Source organism: Spinacia oleracea, chromosome 3 (assembly GCF_020520425.1).
Source record: "Spinacia oleracea cultivar Varoflay chromosome 3, BTI_SOV_V1, whole genome shotgun sequence".
Taxonomy (NCBI): domain Eukaryota; kingdom Viridiplantae; phylum Streptophyta; class Magnoliopsida; order Caryophyllales; family Amaranthaceae; genus Spinacia; species Spinacia oleracea.
In genome coordinates, this window is record NC_079489.1 from 887,698 (window position 1) to 906,187 (window position 18,490).

At 36.9% G+C, this 18,490-nt stretch overlaps 3 protein-coding genes and 2 non-coding genes across 5 annotated transcripts; 3 read left to right on the forward strand and 2 right to left on the reverse strand.

Annotated features, from left to right (window-relative positions):
• The first annotated feature begins 6 nt into the window (after nt 1–6).
• On the forward strand, nt 7–4,028 carry LOC110782385 (ABC transporter F family member 4). Its single transcript, XM_021986526.2, has 2 exons — nt 7–157; nt 1,709–4,028. The coding sequence occupies exon 2, from the start codon at nt 1,722–1,724 to the stop codon at nt 3,828–3,830; it is 2,109 nt and encodes a 702-aa protein (XP_021842218.2). The 5' UTR covers nt 7–157; nt 1,709–1,721; the 3' UTR covers nt 3,831–4,028.
• Nucleotides 4,029–4,921: 893 nt separating this feature from the next.
• TRNAW-CCA (transfer RNA tryptophan (anticodon CCA)) lies at nt 4,922–4,993 on the forward strand. The gene has a single exon. It is a non-coding gene; the product is annotated as a tRNA-Trp (tRNA).
• A 722-nt stretch (nt 4,994–5,715) lies between these two features.
• Nucleotides 5,716–5,802, forward strand: TRNAY-GUA (transfer RNA tyrosine (anticodon GUA)). The gene is given in 2 exon segments: nt 5,716–5,752; nt 5,767–5,802. It is a non-coding gene; the product is annotated as a tRNA-Tyr (tRNA).
• Nucleotides 5,803–6,409: 607 nt separating this feature from the next.
• On the reverse strand, nt 6,410–9,234 carry LOC110782268 (ubiquitin). The gene is made up of 5 exons (XM_021986385.2): nt 9,069–9,234; nt 8,471–8,557; nt 7,626–7,746; nt 6,873–6,939; nt 6,410–6,755 (listed from the first exon to the last, which is right to left on the reverse strand). The coding sequence occupies exons 1-5, from the start codon at nt 9,169–9,171 to the stop codon at nt 6,699–6,701; spliced, it is 435 nt and encodes a 144-aa protein (XP_021842077.2). The 5' UTR covers nt 9,172–9,234; the 3' UTR covers nt 6,410–6,698.
• A 1,568-nt stretch (nt 9,235–10,802) lies between these two features.
• LOC110782386 (uncharacterized) lies at nt 10,803–17,748 on the reverse strand. Its single transcript, XM_021986528.2, has 14 exons — nt 17,362–17,748; nt 16,310–16,443; nt 16,055–16,204; nt 15,853–15,964; nt 15,390–15,732; nt 14,297–14,510; nt 14,085–14,174; nt 13,049–13,304; nt 12,786–12,898; nt 12,268–12,366; nt 12,121–12,168; nt 11,734–11,844; nt 11,520–11,610; nt 10,803–11,087 (listed from the first exon to the last, which is right to left on the reverse strand). Exons 1-14 carry the CDS (start codon nt 17,621–17,623, stop codon nt 10,963–10,965), a joined length of 2,148 nt encoding a protein of 715 aa, XP_021842220.2. The 5' UTR covers nt 17,624–17,748; the 3' UTR covers nt 10,803–10,962.
• Between the last annotated feature and the right edge of the window lie 742 nt (nt 17,749–18,490).

Here is an 18,490-nt window from a genome sequence, read left to right on the forward strand (position 1 = left end):
GAACTAGTTTCCAATTCGGATTTCCAAAAGTCCAATGCCATATAGAATCTCTGTCACTAATATAAATTTAAAAGTAAAAAGAAAAACGCAGCATTTTTTTCCAGTTAATCCCGTCTGATTGGTATCGCATTGTTCTTCTTCTACTGCCGACTTTCCGGTAAGTTTTCTCTCTCTTCTTAGATTGTTTTATTGCTAAATTTCTTGTACTTGCATCGATTTCCAGAGCTTGATTATTCGATTGTTGCTGAAATTACTGGGTTGTTTTTGTTGGTTTGGGGGGTTGGATTTGGATTTTGATTTTTTAAGCAAATAATTACTGATTTGAATTGATTTGTATTATGGAAATATAATTGGGTTTGTTCGTATGATTTTCGGGTAGATGGTGTTAGAATTAAGGATTTGGTTGTGAAATAATTGACAATTTTACCTTTTTGCGTAGGTTTTTAGGTTTTAATTGGTATTAAGTGTTAAAAGAATTGAACTTCGATTTGTTTAGTAACTGATGAAGCTGGTCTAGGGTTGGAATTTCTCTGTTAAGAAATTAGGGGGATTTCCCAAAAATTATTAGGGTATTGCTAAGTAAAATTAGGGAGATTGTTTAACAATCTTTTGAGAAGTTATTTATTAATGTTTTCATCTCTTTGTTTGGTGCAAATTCGATGTTTTCGTGTTTCGATTTTGAATAGCCCTAATTTCATGCTTATCTTATGACAAACTAGAGCTGTTCTTATGTTGGTATTACAGGAATACTCTGATTTGTTGGTTTTGAGTTCTATCCATACTAATTTGGTTGCTTTGAGGACAATTCAATGATTGCTAGTTGCTATAACAGGTTGATAAGTTCTGAAATATACTCGAATGATGCTTAGGTGTTAGGACTTTAGTAATAACCTCAAAGATGTATGTATGATTCAACTGTAGGAAGTTAAGGTTAGAAAGAAGGGGAAATATGTGTTTTGTAGATTTTACTTGTAAAATTTGACTTTGTTGTTCCAAGCTCCAACCATTAGCAAGTTGATATCTATTATGTGTAGAGCTTTAGAATCTAGATGCTTCCTTTTGTATAACATATACTTCGTATTCCGTATGCCATAGCTAAACAAGTGCGCTTACAATCAAACAAGTGAAAACTAGTACTGTACACAGTAATTAATTTTTATAGTTTTATTTTACTGACATATTTCCAGAGTTTAATTTTTCATAGATTTGTTTGCTAATGAATTCCCAAACACACTGTTAATGTTCAATAACTTATGCTGTGCAGTTTAAGTTGCTAATTATCCAATGTTTGTTTCTGTATTACTTGTTAGCCACATGCATCACATGGACCATTTTGAGGCTATTTTAGTTTTCTTGTTTGTTCCTCTTGGCCTGTCTATGATATTTTTTTTGGAAGAATAGCTTCAATTTTTTTTTTTTGAAAGAGAGAGATTCAAAAAGGTTGCAAAGACCTGCGATGTCTTTAGTTTCTTGATGTTTGGTAGAACCCAAACAAGATTATGTGTTTTTATTGTTTTTTAACAAAAAATAGTGAATGGTTAGCCCTTTTCCAAAGAGAGAGAGAGAGAGATTTACAAAGGTTGCAAAGACCTGCTATAGTGCTATGTATTTTAGTTTCTTGATGTTTGCTAGAACCAGAACAGGATTATGAGTGTTTATTGTTTTTTAACTAAAAATAGTGAATGACTAGCCCTTATTCTCGTTGCAGTTAATCTTTTAAAATGGGAAAGAAAAAGTCCGATGATACCGGAAAAGGGAAAGAGAAGTTTTCTGTTTCAGCGATGCTTGCTAGCATGGATCAAAAGCCAGAAAAACCGAAAAAGGCATCCGTTTCGAGTAAACCTAAGTCAAAAGCACCTAAAGCTTCATCTTACACTGATGATATAGATCTTCCTCCATCAGATGATGAAGATGAATACTCAGAAGAAGATGATGTTCAGAAGGAAGGCTCTTTGCAACAGAAGGCAGAATCCAAGTCGATTGACACTTCTATAACCGATAAAGAGTTGAAGAAACGAGAGAAGAAAGACATGATGGCGGCTCAAGCTGCTGAGCTGGCAAAAAGAGAGGCTTTGAGGGATGATCGTGATGCGTTCACTGTTGTCATTGGAAGTAAGGCTTCTGTCCTTGAAGGGGGAGATGATGCTGATGCTAACGTCAAAGATATTACGGTTGAGAACTTTTCGGTTTCAGCGAGGGGAAAAGAACTCTTGAAAAACGCATCGATAAAAATTTCCCATGGAAAAAGGTATGGTTTGGTGGGACCGAACGGGATGGGGAAATCTACCCTTTTGAAGCTTTTAGCATGGAGAAAAGTTCCAGTGCCTAAGAATATTGATGTGTTACTTGTTGAACAAGAAATAGTTGGTGATGATAGATCAGCACTTGAAGCAGTTGTTTCAGCTAATGAAGAATTGGTTAGACTCAGAAAAGAAGCTGCATCTTTGCAGAATAATGGTGATGATGGTGATGATGATGATGATGCAGGAGAGAGACTTGCTGAACTTTATGATCAGCTTAATTTATTGGATGCAGATGCTGCTGAAGCTCAAGCATCTAAAATTTTAGCTGGTTTAGGGTTTACAAAGGATATGCAAGAACGTCCGACTAAGTCATTTAGTGGAGGTTGGAGAATGAGAATTTCACTAGCAAGGGCACTATTTATGCAACCGACTCTTTTGTTGCTCGATGAACCCACCAATCATCTTGACCTAAGAGCTGTTCTTTGGTTAGAAGAGTATTTATGCCGGTGGAAGAAAACTCTCATTGTTGTTTCCCATGACCGTGACTTCCTCAACACTGTGTGTAATGAGATTATACATCTTCATGATATGAAGCTTCATCTATACAGGGGAAACTTTGATGATTTCGAGAGTGGTTATGAACAGCGTAGAAAAGAGATAAATAAAAAGTACGAAGTCTATGAAAAGCAAATGAAGGCCGCGAAAAGGTCAGGAAACCAAGCGCAGCAACAAAAGGTGAAGGAGAAAGCGAAATTTGCAGCAACAAAAGAAGCATCTAAGAAAAGATCGAAAGGAAAGGTGGTGGATGAAGATGAAGCGGTGCAAGAAGCCCCGAGTAAATGGAGGGATTACACCGTGGAGTTTCACTTCCCGGAACCCACCGAGCTCACTCCTCCACTCCTTCAGCTAATGGAAGTCAGTTTTTGCTACCCGAACCGACCCGATTTCAGGCTTTCGGATGTCGATGTGGGTATTGATATGGGTACCCGTGTTGCTATTGTGGGGCCCAATGGTGCTGGAAAATCAACCCTGCTTAATCTTTTAGCAGGTGATTTAAGCCCAACTGAGGGTGAATCAAGGAGGAGTCAGAAGCTTAGAATAGGTAGGTATTCACAGCACTTTGTTGATCTTTTAACAATGGATGAAAACCCAGTTCAATATCTCCTCCGTTTACACCCCGAGCAAGAAGGGATGAGTAAACAAGAAGCTGTTCGGGCCAAGCTCGGGAAATTCGGGCTTCCTAGTCATAACCACCTTACCCCAATTGCTAAATTATCAGGTGGTCAAAAAGCTAGGGTGGTTTTTACTTCCATATCAATGTCAAAACCCCATATACTGTTGTTAGATGAACCCACAAATCATTTAGATATGCAGAGTATTGATGCACTTGCAGACGCGTTGGATGAGTTTTCCGGGGGTGTTGTGTTGGTTAGTCACGATTCTCGACTGATTTCACGGGTTTGTGAAGATGAAGAGAAGAGTCAGATCTGGATTGTTGATAATGGAGAAGTGAGAACGTTTCCTGGAACTTTTGAGGAGTATAAGGAAGACTTACAGAAGGAGATTAGGGCTGAAGTTGATGACTGAAGAAGGAAACCCTTGCTGTACACTGTACTGTTATATACTTCTGTTATAAGCTCCTGTTTTTGGTCTATGAATTTTGCTGTTCTGTTTTCGATCTTTCTATTTTCTATTTCTTTACTGATTTTTCTACTGGAGTTGCAATTTTTTGAACAAGTATGGTGTAAGACTCACAAAGTTATTATTACTGTATTATCAATTCAACTTCTGATTGTGTTTTTTATTAAGGTCTGTCTCCCAAATCTGAACTCGCCTGTATGTAAGGCAGCAGGCAAGCACAGAATATTGTGACCTTAGACTTAAAGATGGCTGTGTGCCTAAACGGGCCGGACACATGCCAAGCCCAATTTGCATCGTGCAGGGGCGGGCCAAATAGTTCAAAACAGGGCTCATGCCCACGGGTTGTCGGGTCAGGCTGCCGTGTCAAAGCCTAATTTAACTAAATTTAGTGTGCTTTGTCGTGTCGGGTAGAGTCGTGCCGTGCTTTTTCCAAGACTCTGCAGCACAGATCCGGTCTATGGCTCACAACATCGTGTTGGGTTGGGTCGGACCTCGTGCTGGCCCGGCCCACGGCCATCTTTACGACTACGACTTTCTCTTGTTGAGTACAGTACATTGTTTCAGCATTTTTATAGCTAAAGATATGTATAGACAGACCTATATGACATACTAATTCCACCTTTTCCAGTAACCTAATCTACGGCGATTTACTCGGAAATAACAGGTACCATCTTAGTCAATGTCATTCCACTTATGTCCTCTAATACAACAACACGAAGATCTTTTGGGGTCGCGTAAAGCAAGACCATACGTGGAGACAAACCAACACCACAGTTAGCTAACCGATCTGTAATTCGGAGCACCTCTCTATAATAGTGGTGAACCGTCATCTCCTTATTCGATCTAATAATCATCAACAGTTATTAATAATACGGAGTATTATCAACTGAGAGATTATTGTTATACAATATATTTGTTTTTCTAAAATATATTAACTTCGGATTATCCACACTTTGGTGAACCAAACGTTTTAATCTCATGATTAATTAAGAAATGGTCTTTATAATTATTAACAAAGTACCTGTATAACACAACGGGGATCTGTGGCGCAATGGTAGCGCGTCTGACTCCAGATCAGAAGGTTGCGTGTTCGATTCACGTCAGGTTCAAATTCCTGGTCCCAACAGATCATCTTTTTAATTTACTTAAAAGACTCTTTTCGTATTTTAATGACTGTTCACTCTTTTAATCTTTGCATCTCTTTATTTGCCAAAAAAAAAACCGTTTCATCTCAAAAAAAACCGTTTCATCTCTTTCATCAATCGAAAAAATTAATGTAGCAGAATTTAAAATACATACTCCTATTTCTTATAGATTCTAAACTCGTACGAAGTATCTCATATTTAAATCTGTAAACCAGCCAAATATAAACTAGAAATATACAATTTCATTCGTACTTATAAAGAAAACACTATTATATCGAAAAAGTAACTACAATAATACTCGTAAACCCCAATTATTGTAATTGTAATTGTATTTTAAAGTGATTTGAGTTTTTTTCCTTGTCATAATTCAAATTCTTTGAAGATTATATTGTCGATATTGTAAAATACAAACTCAGCTGTGTATAGGTAATTAAAGAGCCTAAATTGTACCGAATCTGATGTTACATCAATGTGAAAGAAAAAGAGTACATAACTCTCATATTCTAGCAAAAGGCGCTTCCGCCTTTCTTTTTCTTTTATGAACTTTCCTTAGTTTTCTATTTAAGCTTACATTTAAAAAAAAAAAATTTAGAGAATATTCAAATGAAGATTATTGCCACTTCATCAGCTCATTTAGATGAGAATCAATGTTTTAATGTATTTAATCAAGTAAATTTAACATCAATCCGACCTTAGCTCAGTTGGCAGAGCGGAAGACTGTAGTGGTATACACAGCTATCTTTAGGTCGCTGGTTCGATTCCGGCAGGTCGGATTCTTTTTCCTTTATCCTTTTTCCTATTCTGTATGTTCAATTACTATCAAAATATACACCCAACATAATCCATCACTTTGTTTCTTTTTTGTGTTGTAGAGGAACTCACGAAATACAAATAGTGTAGACAGGGATTCGACCTTTACGTTAAATTCAAGGCAACACTTAATATTAATATAGCCGTAGATCACGTAAGCGTGTCATTTAATTTTAGATGACAATATAAGTTGTAGGCCGTTTCAAATAAAAGGCAAAATCATCAACATAGACAGAATTCGACTATAACTTGCTAACATTACTTTGTTTTTTGGTGTAGAGGAGTTAGTCGAGCCACAAAATGCAAATGATATAGACGGAACTCGACCTTTTAACTTAGATCAAAGGCAACACTTAATGAGTTAATGCTATATCTCGTAGGCCATTTGACCCATTTCAAATAACAGGGAAAATCATAAATTGTAGTAAAATATAGTTGTCCAAACCTATATACTTCACATTAAAGTGATAAAACCATAGCAAAAGTTTGTTTGTTTCATGCCATAAACTTCACCAAAAACACAACAATTATAGCCAGAAATTATGTTTAAAGTCTTAAACCAGAGTAATATTAGTCATAGCCCATTTCAAATAACAGGCAAAATCATCAATAGTAGTTAAATATAGTTGTCCAAAAACCTATACTTCACATTAAAGTGATAAAACCATAGCAAAGTTTGATTGTTTCATGCCATAAACTTCACCAAAAACACAACAATACCCAGAAATTATGTCTTAAAAGTCTTAAACCACAGTAATTTAAGTAGGATCTCTTAGTTAAAACTTGATTATTATGCTAAACACTCGACCATAGCGCGCCATGACAACGTACCATTGCCCTTCTCTTTTGATTTTCAATGTTACTGTCGCTTGCCCTTGCCATCCATGGCTGGCTCGAACTTCTTCTTTCGCCTCAACTGTACAAGATTAATTAAACACAACATTATACTCCGTATTTGATTAGGACCCATAATTAGAACAAGAACATTAATTATATTAATGATAAAGACTAGTAATTAATAATTAACAAATACCTGATTGGAATGCCCACACTTCTTCTTGCGACAGTTAGTAGCCCTCAATGGTAGACGAGCATAGCACCTGAAATATTACAAATTACAATTACAAAATGCAATTTGTGAATTTGTAATTAAGCTAGTAGTAAGGCGGAAATTTGTAAGCTAGAAATGGGCGTTCACCGGTCCAAACCCGAACCGAAGACCTAAATTTTGATAATTCAAAATTCGAAGACCTAACTTTTGATACTTGGATCGGATCCGAGTCGGACCAAAAAAGCGGTTCAAGCCTAGACCGGACTCTTTTGGACCAGTTGTAGACTTATTTTTAAGCTTTTATTTATTTCTTCTACAAAATACAGTAAAAGAGGAAAACCATATAAAATTCTAATCGTTTAACACCACCTTTTAAAAGCTAGAATAAAAAATATCTTATAATATAGCAATATTTCCAACCTAATAACGTCGGATAAAAATAGTTTAAATGAATAAACCGTCAAATGAAAAATTTGGTTTTAAAGAGTTTTGATTCGGACCGAAGACCAAAAAATAATACTTCATTTCTCAACTTTGAAAATAGGACTAATTGTTTATCGGTGCGTTCCGATCCGGTCCATTTTTCGGTCCGGATCGTTTTTTCACAGTCATGACTAATCCGTTTAGTTTGGCCAAAATTTATGCAACTGTAAAATATTTGCTAAAATATTCGCTAAATATAATAGAAACAAGCACAGAATTTGTAAAAAAAGAAATGCAGAAATGATGGCTTACTTGCGGCAAACTTTCTTGTTCTGGTTGTACTGACTAGCTAGCGTCACCATGTCGGGAGTATACTTATGAAAACCACCGTAGCCTCCGCCCCTCAGCCTCAGCACCAGGTGAAGTGTTGATTCTAAAGATTTTAAGTTCAAATAAATTGTAAACAACAGCAATTACGACTGCGTGGTAACCTAAAACAAAGCAACTCAGAGATTTTTGCAGAAAACAGCTCAGGAATGATTTTGAAAAAATAATCGAAAAACAGAATGTGTTGAGATACGACAATAACGAGCCATTGTTTACAATCAGAGAAGGAACAAATTTGCGATTAATGATGACAAAAATCTGGATTTCAAAAACAAACGGAAAAAAGAAAGTAAAAACATAAGTTTTCAGAAAAATCAAGAGAAATCCATTAGAAAAAGGCATTAACAACAAGAGGAAGGAGATTTTGAAAAAACAAAAATAAAATTAAAAATCAAGTAGCGACTGACGATGACGTTAAATGAAATTTTACTTCAAAAACCTATCATCATCAACAGCAACAACAGAGAAAACAAAAGCAGCTGGAAAACGGAAAAACAGAGGAATGATTGGAGGAAAAATGTACATAAAAGCACAAAAACCAGCCGGCGCACAACGAATAGTAAGAGGTTTCAGGATTTCCGAAACGGCGCACAATGACAGAAAACAGAGAAACACACTAAGAGTAACAGATGCAGAAATCACCAGAAAATAACACAAAAATGCATAAATAACTTGAAAAATCACCATTAACGCCACAAACAACAACGACGGACAATATTTCAGACGACAAAACTAAAAAAATGAAAAACTGAGTGAAAAAGGAGGTAAACCTTTCTGGATGTTGTAGTCTGCAAGAGTACGGTCATCTTGAAGCTGCTTACCAGAGAAAATCAGGCGCTGCTGGTCTGGAATTATTCCTTCAAAAAACACAAAAACGCGAAGATCAAAACGCAGAAAAGTGAAAAAACGACGTGAAATGTTAAGAACAGAGTGATATCAGCTAAACTGTAGACAATAAAAAAACGACGCCAAAAATCAAAACAAAAACAACCTGAAGTCTTTAGAAATGCGTGAGAAATCAGTTGAAGAAAATACTAGCTACGAGAGAGAAAGAGAGGAAGAAAACGCAAAAATCAGCTAAAATGTAGATACTCAAAATAATACATAAAAAAATCGCCAAAAATCAAAACGCAAAATCCTTGGAGTAAAATACAACCTAAAAAACGTGAAGATTAAAGCGCAAAAAAGTGAAATCGACGTGAAATGTTGAAGAACAGAGTGAAATCGGCGAAATGTAGACATTCAAAAAAAACGACGCCAAAAATCAAAACAACAACAACCTGAAATGTTGTAGAAATGTATGACAAATATATGATGAAATCAGTTGAAAAAAATACTAGCTACGAGAGAGAAAGAGAGGAAGAAAACCTTGCTTGAGGTAGATTTTGGACTTGAGAGTAGCAATGGAGTCGGTAGATTGGACCTCAAGAGTGATGGTGGTACCATTCAGAGTTCTGGCAAATATCTGCATCTTTGTGTTTCTCTCTCTTCGAAGTGATGAAATTGTGGAAGGTGTGAATGTTTTTGGAGGGCGGGTGGTATTTATAGTGGGGATCCCTAGGTTTCTGTAAGGATCCCAAGGAAGGACAGGACACCTTCCCCAAGCAATTCTGCTGATTGGCTCCTTGAAATGGAAAAAGAAATGAGGTAATAAAAAGGTAAAATATGTCCTCATGCCACGTGTTCTCTCTAATTCTTTTGGTGATAGACACTAAACTGTACGGGTAATGGCGTAATCAAGTTTTCAAAAATGAAATTAGTACTCTTTCCCGCAAGGTATCCTAACCTTAGCGGAGCTCGACTTGATTTAATAAAATATTCTCGATTTTTCCCTAAAAAAAAAAATTTCAAAAATGAAATTAGTTGTATAATCATACCTTAATTGTTGTTTTAGGACTTATGATTTAACGATGATTGTCTTGACTTGATAAATGTTCCATGGATAACTCATAATACTCCGTGTAGGAGAAAGAGGTGTTTTGAGACATGGATGTTTAAAGATTAGTGATAATTCAACAAAAAATTGAAAGATAGGTGACGTTTTAGGTGTTCATATCTCTCGATCCCATCCGACCTTACATCGAGTCTATTTCGAAGATGTGTTTATCCTAAATTATTGTCCAAGTATGGGATAAAGGGCAAATTTTGAGCATCATGTTCGGGCATATAGGCCTGATACACAAACCTATAATTTCCTCTGTTTTAAAATAGTTAAACTGATTCGACTTTTATACAAGTAAAGTCCTTTTCACATATTTTTCTATTAATATATTCGAATTTTGTTAATGAGATGTAAAGGTAACGACGACCGGGTCACTATAAACAAGTTAACGAGCATAGCTTTTGTAACCGCGAGGAGACTTAAGAATTTAAGTAGCAACTTTTATAAGGGTAATGAGTGTAATCATGTTGAGTTTAGCAATGCATTATGACAATATATTTGAGAGATAAAAGATAAGGATAATTGTATTTACGGTTTCATTAATTTGTAATGTCCTTGTGGCTTTCGTACCCACAAAAACCCACACCTACCCACAAGTCCACAACATATATGCACACCTCTGTTTTTTTTTTTTTTTTGTCTGATACAGAGCAGGCATTCTGTTATTCCTCCTGACATCACTAAAAGACAAGAATACTGATATGCATCCTATAGTACCTGCCCTAAATACAGTACATTAAATAAAATACAGCCAAATCAAATACAAATGAAAACAAATACTCCCTCCGTCCCGAAATGCTCGACCCGGTTTGACCGACACAGAGTTTAAGGAACTTGAATTGACTTATTTAATTTAATAGGTAGTAGTTGATAGTGGGGTATTATTTTAATGTAGTTAGTGGGAATTGTGTAAAGGGGTGGGGTTGGGGGAGAGTAGGGGTTGAATTTTTATTATTTTTTGTATGGAGTAGGGGGTAGGTGGGTTAATAGGGGTGGAGTGAGAAATAATATAATATTTCCATTTTTAGAAACAGGTCAAGTATTAAGGGACGACCCGATAAGGAAAACAGGTCAAGTATTCCGGGACGGAGGGAGTACTTATTATACGCCTAATTTTCTTTCCTAATTACTAAAAAAAATAACTTGTAAAATTAAAAATATACAAATTTAAAATCAAGTATTCATCTAAATTAGGTATTTATGAAGGAAACCCTCTGTTCTCAATGGTGTTAAGTGTTTGATTACAATTTGATGATAATGTCTATACACTGAATAATTTGTATGAAGCGAACTACATTTTAGATATGGCTTCGAGTTGTGCTATGTGCATGCCGAGCTGATTGATGAATCAACGATCTCAGAATGAAGTCTGCCCTCAATCGCCGATATCCATTCCCGGATCAGAGTATTGACTTCTTCTGGACACTCATCATGGGGGCAATGACCTACAGTAGCAACACCATAGTTATAGCTAAAGATACCCGAGGCCCGACCCGGCACGAAAAAACCTGGCCCGCCACGGACACGAAAAAAGCGCGGCCTGACACGAGTATGAAGTCGTGGGCCAGACCTGGGCCACATTTTTTGGGAAAAGCACTACAAGGCACGGCACGACAAAGCACTAAATTTATTAAAAATTGACGCTTAGGCACGACTGCCCGACCCGCCCGGTATGGCAGCCCGTGGGCCTGGGACCTGTCTTGAAATTGTCAACCCGGCATGATGGAGAGTGGGTCTGGCATGGGCCCGAGCAGTGGGTTCGGCCCGAAGCCCGGCCCGGTCCACTGCCATCTTTAGTTATAGCATCTAACTGATGTTAAGACTTTCAGGTTGCATTATTTTAGGGGTTAAAAAAAGTGTATAAAGTATAAACTTACCAGCATCAAGCTCCTTGATTATGATCCCTTCACAATGCTCTCTGAACATTGCAAGCTTGGAACGAGAATCAGATATAGGGTCTTTCATTCCCTGACAAATTTAAATAAAAACAATCAGACAAATGAGTCAAATGCTTACTACAGAGTAATTTGCATTACAAATTTGTATATTTTTTTTATTTACTGGAAAGTGGAAACACAATCAGAGTAATACCTGTAAAACTAAAACCTTCCCCTTTAATCTGCTTAAAAGATGATTAAGAGGAATGGACAAATTGAAGCTGAATACACTCTCCATAACCTCAACTGAACCAGGATCGTATGACTTAAAGCAATCATCAAGGTTAACAATGCTGGAATTATATGAAATTACTACGTATAAAGCAAAGCGGTAAAAGTAAGAGTGATTAAATTAAACCAATTTGAAGCAGTAGAAGTGAAGCTAGCTAAAAATAGTGGGGTAATAAAGCTATACAACCCTTCCCCCTCCCGAAAATCTGAAATGGGTGAGCGAAAGACAATCCATACTGACATAAATAATTGAATGTTCATCACTTTATTGTCTCAAAATAGGCAAAGATTCGTTAATTGAAAAGGATACTGCTCTGAGCATTTCCGTGATGAGACAGTCATCAGCTCGTTCAGGCCGCTTCAAGTTTAAATATCATTGAGAAAAAAGGAAATGAAAATAATCAGAAACATAGAACAAATTACATTATTAAACATAGCTGCACATGAACCAACTTACAGTAGGGTAGCAATTCTTAACGAGGCTTCTTGTGCTAAGTCTCAAGTATTGCAGAAGTGCTCTTGACCCCAACCAAGCAGCCCCAGAAATTTGTCTTTCCTACAATGCAAAACAGATTAAAAAAAGGTTGCATATAGGAAGTGTATTGCCGTATGAAAAAATTGCATTGCCGTATCTATACTAATATATTCAAACAGACAGTGTTGAATACAATGATGTCACGTGTCACCCTATTATATTATTTTACCTTTTGTAAAACAATCTTTTATTTTCCTCTTTACCTATCATTTCCTCTTCTTCTCCTTAAAGTCTTTACTCATACAATTGGTTTTATTTCTTTCACATTCCAATATCAATTTTATCACATTCTAAATGCATCATCTTCTATTTATTTCAAAATTTTCGTATTATTTCCTATACTATACTCTAGACAATATAACAAAAAAATTAAATTAAGAGACCAATCCGTGCATCACACGGGTTAAAAGCTAGTTACTTGTATATTCCTCAGTCCTCACCTTGAAGAATAGCAGTGAGGAATATCCAGGAATAACATTTCCAGCAGTGTTCATAAGAACAATAGACTTGACTAGCGAAGGCCAAAGACCACCGACAATCGAAATAAAGTACCCTGACATTCAAAAACATTGGTTACTACTATTGTTGAAAGAAATAAATAAAAATTGAGCAATGAACTCAAGTTTCTGTTGATTGAAATAAAGAATAACTAAGAAAAGAGCAATTCAAATGTCTGTTAGAGAAAGAGAAAGGTGAAACCTACCACCAATGGAATTCCCAACAAGATGTGCTGGCTCACCCACAACCTCGACAATGAAATCGCGCAATAATTCCGCCCACATGAGCTCACTGTAAACAATATTTGGCTTTTCAGACTGCCCAAAGCCCAAAAGAGTAAGAGCCCAAACTCGATTCCCACCATCAGCTATATTACTCAAGTTGTCACGGTAGTGCTCAAAGAAAGCCCCAAATCCATGAACAAGAAGAACAGCGGGCCCTTCACAACCAACAACTGTGTACTACAAAAAGAACAATTATCTTATTCAGTAGCCACAAATCTACAATTCAATCCTGGCCATGCATGTCAGACATTATGCCAGGAGAGATACTCAACCGGAAAGAAACTAAATTATAGAAAAAAAAATGACCACAATTTCATAGATTACACTTTCATCACCGACTGGACATGGAGAATCACATTTCTTCAAAGGATCAGAAGATAAAAAGTCATAAAGCTAAGGAAACTACTATGATCAACACGAAGTATAAATCAATATGAAAAGCCTTTCCAAATCAGCTGATTATCCAAGGAAAACTCCACAATCATAGATCACATTGAACATAGAAAATGACAAGGAAAATTTATTGCCTCAAAAACAAATCAAATAAGAACACTAATCTTTTTTGAAGATTCTAACTCAGAGTAAATAGACCAAATTCTCCTAAAAAAGAAGTCGTATCACTTAAGAAAGTCGGATGAGCTTTTGATAAAGTTTAGTTTAGAGAAATAAAAGTCAAGTGTGTTTCAGATAAACACAACATAAGATGAAAATGCGAAAAAGATGCGTCGTTATGGAAGAAAGGAACACATGCTCTTCGGATAAAACACAAGAAAATAAGACAAACTTCTGCATCTTCATTTCCTATTCCAGCCATTGAGATAAATCATCCACCAAAAAACACGCCATCCTAGTAGAGGACTTCTTAGAATAAAGAAGAGTTGATCTGACAAGGGTCATCTACCCTATACATGGCAAATGGGTACGAGTAAAATGTTTTTCCTTCATTCCCTATCATACCTGAATTAGGTGTCCATTCCATCTCCACAGTCTCTTAGAGTACGGTTCTTCTCTCCGAGACAAACTTTTCAAACTCAGAAGCCAATACCACTGCCACAAATATTTAGAAGTATTATTTCCTGATCCCAATTAGAGTAAAGAAGAATGTAAATCAAGAAAAAAGTAATGCATCAATATAAGTCATATGTCAGCCAAGTTAACAATCCTCATACCTCGACTGAGCATACTGCATTTATGGCAGCAGCAACTGTTGTTGTAGAATACCCAAATGGAGATAAAAATCCTGCATTTCGTTCTTTTTCATATCTTATAGCTTCATAATATACTCTTCGACTGGATATGGTACCAAGCTGCAGAGCAGATCCAAAAAGAGTTCCAAATGAAGCTCCAGTTCGGGTTTCAGTCTCCCTCAGCCTTTGGTGGACCCTGACACCATATCAGGATAAGATCATAAGATTGATGTCATTGGAGGATAAAATTAATTTTTCAAAGAATGTAATCACACTTTAGTTAAGTGACTTAACAAGTGTTGATTCAGCTGTGTGATGGAAACAAAAATGCCAACACGAATGACAAAAAAAAAGTGATGCCATGTCAACCAGGAGAAAACAAATAAGATACTACAACCCTTCCTCTGGGATAAACAACTACTCCGTACATTTCATGCAGATATTGGAATATATACAGCAATAAAAACATAAAGGCTTCCGTCTAACACCAACAAGGTCTGCCTCCTGCCCATGCAGAGCAGCATGCCTTAACTGCCCTATCAACGTCATGATATCTTTGTTATCAGCAACTATGAAGAATTGCAGCACAAAAGTAAATTCTGAATGTTGATAAATCTTTTCATAAATGTTATAGGCGTATTAGTTGACTGGCATGATAAGACATCCCTTCTTTCTATAAACACAGAATATGCTAAGGGTTCAGACAGTGGTGAGCCATTAACCAAGCAAGTGCTCTTTCAGTCCCATATAAATGCATCTACTTTCTTCTTTTGAGTTGTCCCAAACTCCCAACGTATGTTCATAAACAACAAAATATAAGTATAAGTTCATCTACCACTTTACAATTTTACCTACTAGATACAATGCCCTTTACATAATTTCAGAGCAACATTGAATATTCATAAATCAAAACTAAAACAAAGTTATTTTTGTCACATCAAATTTTCCAAGATATCATTTCTTGTCTTTTTTAATCTATGTTATGTCAATGAAAAATAACTACATCGAACAGACGAAGACAAGCGAAGTTAATCCAAAAATGAGCTCAAGAAAAGATCATCACAAGAGAACTTACTCTTGCCAGTCGTCTCGAGCTGTTCCTTCCAGATATCTCAAATACCCAGCGAATGCATTCAATACAACTTCTGTTCCACCAGCAACTATGTTTCCTTTACTTGTACCAAAAACAGAATTTTTCAGCCCCTTCCTCCGAGTTTCATTGGGAAATTGGCTGCTGCTCCCTAGTTCTGAAACCCTCGATTCCCCCATGCCGAGACTGACTGATTTGAACAGCTTCATGTGATCCATTCTCAATACATCTTCTGCTGAAGTGTGTTTGATGGAATACCATTGTTCTTTTTCTCTATTTGCATGACAGTCCATGAATGTACCCACATCATCAACAGTGGGAAGATGACCTGATATGAGTCCATTTTAGTTTCGATGACCAATTTGGCACAGGATAGAAACACTATGAGTTTAGATTCATGCTTCCACTGATAAAGAAGCAAAAGATAATAAAGGACAAGATAGCTCACCCCAATCCAACTCCATAAAGCACCCATGTAATCTCGGAATGCCAAGCAACGAAACATCATCCTGTTGTGGTTTCTTCACATCTCCAAAGAATGCAGGTAAATCATCTAAGTTCTACATATTATCAGTGAGCACAATGTTTGTCAATCATACATGAAAGTGATGAAACTAATGTAGCCACTAAGATGAGACGATCACTATTACCTTAACATCGTAAAAGGATGTCCGCCACAATTCAATCTTTGGTCTCCAATCTAGAACAGGATCTGCTGCTAGGAAATCCTCAACAGTAGCAACCAAAGAACGCAAATCATATTCTACTTCTTCTTCGGCAAATAAAACGGTTGCTTTAATCTGTTTAAGCCCTCATTGATAAAATTAACAAAGTGAAAATATGAATGCGTAATGTTCTCACAGACTGACTATCAATCGCAGTAATTATACCTAATATGTAACAACCTCTTTCACTAGTTCCCATAGAATGTTTTCCACATTCCCAAATCTGATCATCAGATTGGATCCATGCTCCTTCAGTGACCTCCTTAGATCTTCTACAGCAAGAATAAGAAGTTCTACCATTTCATCAGGAAAACCTGCATTACCATACATACGTCACTACAAAAGTACAAAAAGGTCTCGCTTTGATAAAGAAAGGTTACACACTATACATGGGTGCAGTTACAGACTTACAGACAAGGCACTGTCCACAATCTCTAACAATTTAAAGAATGACTATTTTATATAACATGTTATAGGTTACAGCTGCCATTTCTGTAGTGATTGAAAAATACGCACGCCTCAATATTCCTTGTTACTGAATTTTCCATTGCAGTTCTGCTGCATTGTAACTACAGCTCATGGTTTAACTCCTAATGTAGCAATGGAGTCCATATCTCTAACAATGCTCGACTTTTATTCATTATGTTTTTTTCAAATGCCACAAAATTCAGTCATTCCACCCGCACTAGTACTTTTGAGCAAAGAAGCTACGTATAGTCAACAAACAAAAAAGTTTCTAGAACATCCGATGAATTGCATACGAAAGGATGACACACACAAATCGATTACAGACAAATGTGTAAGTCTAAAGGAAAAACTGCAGCCCTTCAGGTATACATTGTGTGAGCCACAATGGTAGTTCCAAAAGCAGACATAATTCAATTCGCAACATCTTTCATGTTTGCTTATACTCACATTATTGACTGTATTATGCCATGAATTATATTATGCCATGAATTAAGGCATGAAGAAACAACTCCAAATTCTCCATTTCAATCCTAACTACAGCTAAACTAACAGTTTACAAACATTTCAGTCTAAAACATCAGCAAAATAGAAATTCAAAGATTATATGGAGTACTAATAATTAAAGCAATTTATCAATCATACAAACAAAAGACCTAATTCATCATACAAGCACCACAATTGTTGAAATCACTATTCCAGCTAATTTCGACCAAATTTCAGCAAATGAACTAAAATTCAAGTATAGAGAGAGAAATAGACTTAACGGGATAAAATCCGAGGATCAAAGACATAAATAGGGACAACATTGGCGTGGTTGGAGGCGGCGGAAACAATGCCGGGGTGATCGTCGATTCGAAGGTCATTCTTGAACCACACAACAGCAGCACCGCCATTGTTGTTGCTTTGATTCGTAATTTGTGCCTTCGTCTTCACGGAGAAGCAGCGATTGAAGGCAGAAGGTGTAGGAAGGAGGAGAGTAGGGGGTAGAAAGAGAGAACGAAGTGGAGTGAGAGTGACTGACGCCATTGTTGGGGGAGGAGAGAGAGTGGAAGTGTGGATTGATGAAGATGATGGCCATGGATTTACAGGTACTGCTACTGTGAGAGCTTCAACTGAAATCACATGTTTTTCTTTTCTTTTTTCTGTGGAGGAGAAAATTGGTTGAAATTATGTATTCGGTTTACAGTAAAGACGGTCGTGGTTGGGCTTTGTGCCGAACCCGGGTGTCTTGGGCCTGTACAGGCGCAGTCAGGGTGTCAAATTGGGTCATCAATCGGTTACGGGTCGGGTAAAACCGGTTCATATTTTATCGGATAATGTAGTTGTACGGAGCCATTATGCTTATGCAGATTGAATGTGAGAATTTAATTTTTTTCGGGTCACTTCGGGTTTTGTCAGAAATCAGTTGGATGGAGTCAGTTTTTGACAGCCCTAGGCGCATACAAGGGGTGTCAACGGGTCATCGGTCGGTTACGGGTCAGATATAGTCGGTTTGGTTATAATCGGAAAATGTAGTTGTACGGGCCATTATGCTGATGCGGAATGAATGTGAGATTTTTTCGTGTCAATTCGAAATCGGTTGGATCGGGTCAGTTTTTGACAGCCCTAGACGCAGTTCACGTCAAAACCCACTTATTTCGTGACGGATCTTGTCCAAATTTTCAAAAAGAGCAGCCCAAACATGACTCAAACTCACGTATCCTCGGGCCGGGTTGGGTTGTGCCTTTGTGCCGAAGCCTCGTGTCACTCAATTTAGCGTGTTTTGTCTTGTACTCGTGTGTTGTGCCCGTGTGGGGTCGTGCGTTTTACATGCTTGTTTCACAATGGACCTTGTCGTGCCTTGGGACGGCCTTGTCCAGTGCCATTAGTGTACTATTTTATCACAATAACATA

Coding starts and splice junctions, on each gene's coding strand:
- LOC110782385 (XM_021986526.2), top strand. CDS start 1,722: ATGGGAAAGAAAAAGTCCGATGATACCGGAAAAGGGAAAGAGAAGTTT.
- LOC110782268 (XM_021986385.2), bottom strand. CDS start 9,171: ATGCAGATATTTGCCAGAACTCTGAATGGTACCACCATCACTCTTGAG. Junction 6,940..7,625: donor AACAAGAAAGTTTGCCGCAA/GTAAGCCATCAT, acceptor GTAATATTTCAG/GTGCTATGCTCGTCTACCAT. Junction 6,756..6,872: donor AGTGTGGGCATTCCAATCAG/GTATTTGTTAAT, acceptor AATCTTGTACAG/TTGAGGCGAAAGAAGAAGTT.
- LOC110782386 (XM_021986528.2), bottom strand. CDS start 17,623: ATGGCGTCAGTCACTCTCACTCCACTTCGTTCTCTCTTTCTACCCCCT. Junction 15,733..15,852: donor CTTTATGGAGTTGGATTGGG/GTGAGCTATCTT, acceptor GACTCATATCAG/GTCATCTTCCCACTGTTGAT. Junction 12,899..13,048: donor TGTTGGGAATTCCATTGGTG/GTAGGTTTCACC, acceptor TTTGAATGTCAG/GGTACTTTATTTCGATTGTC.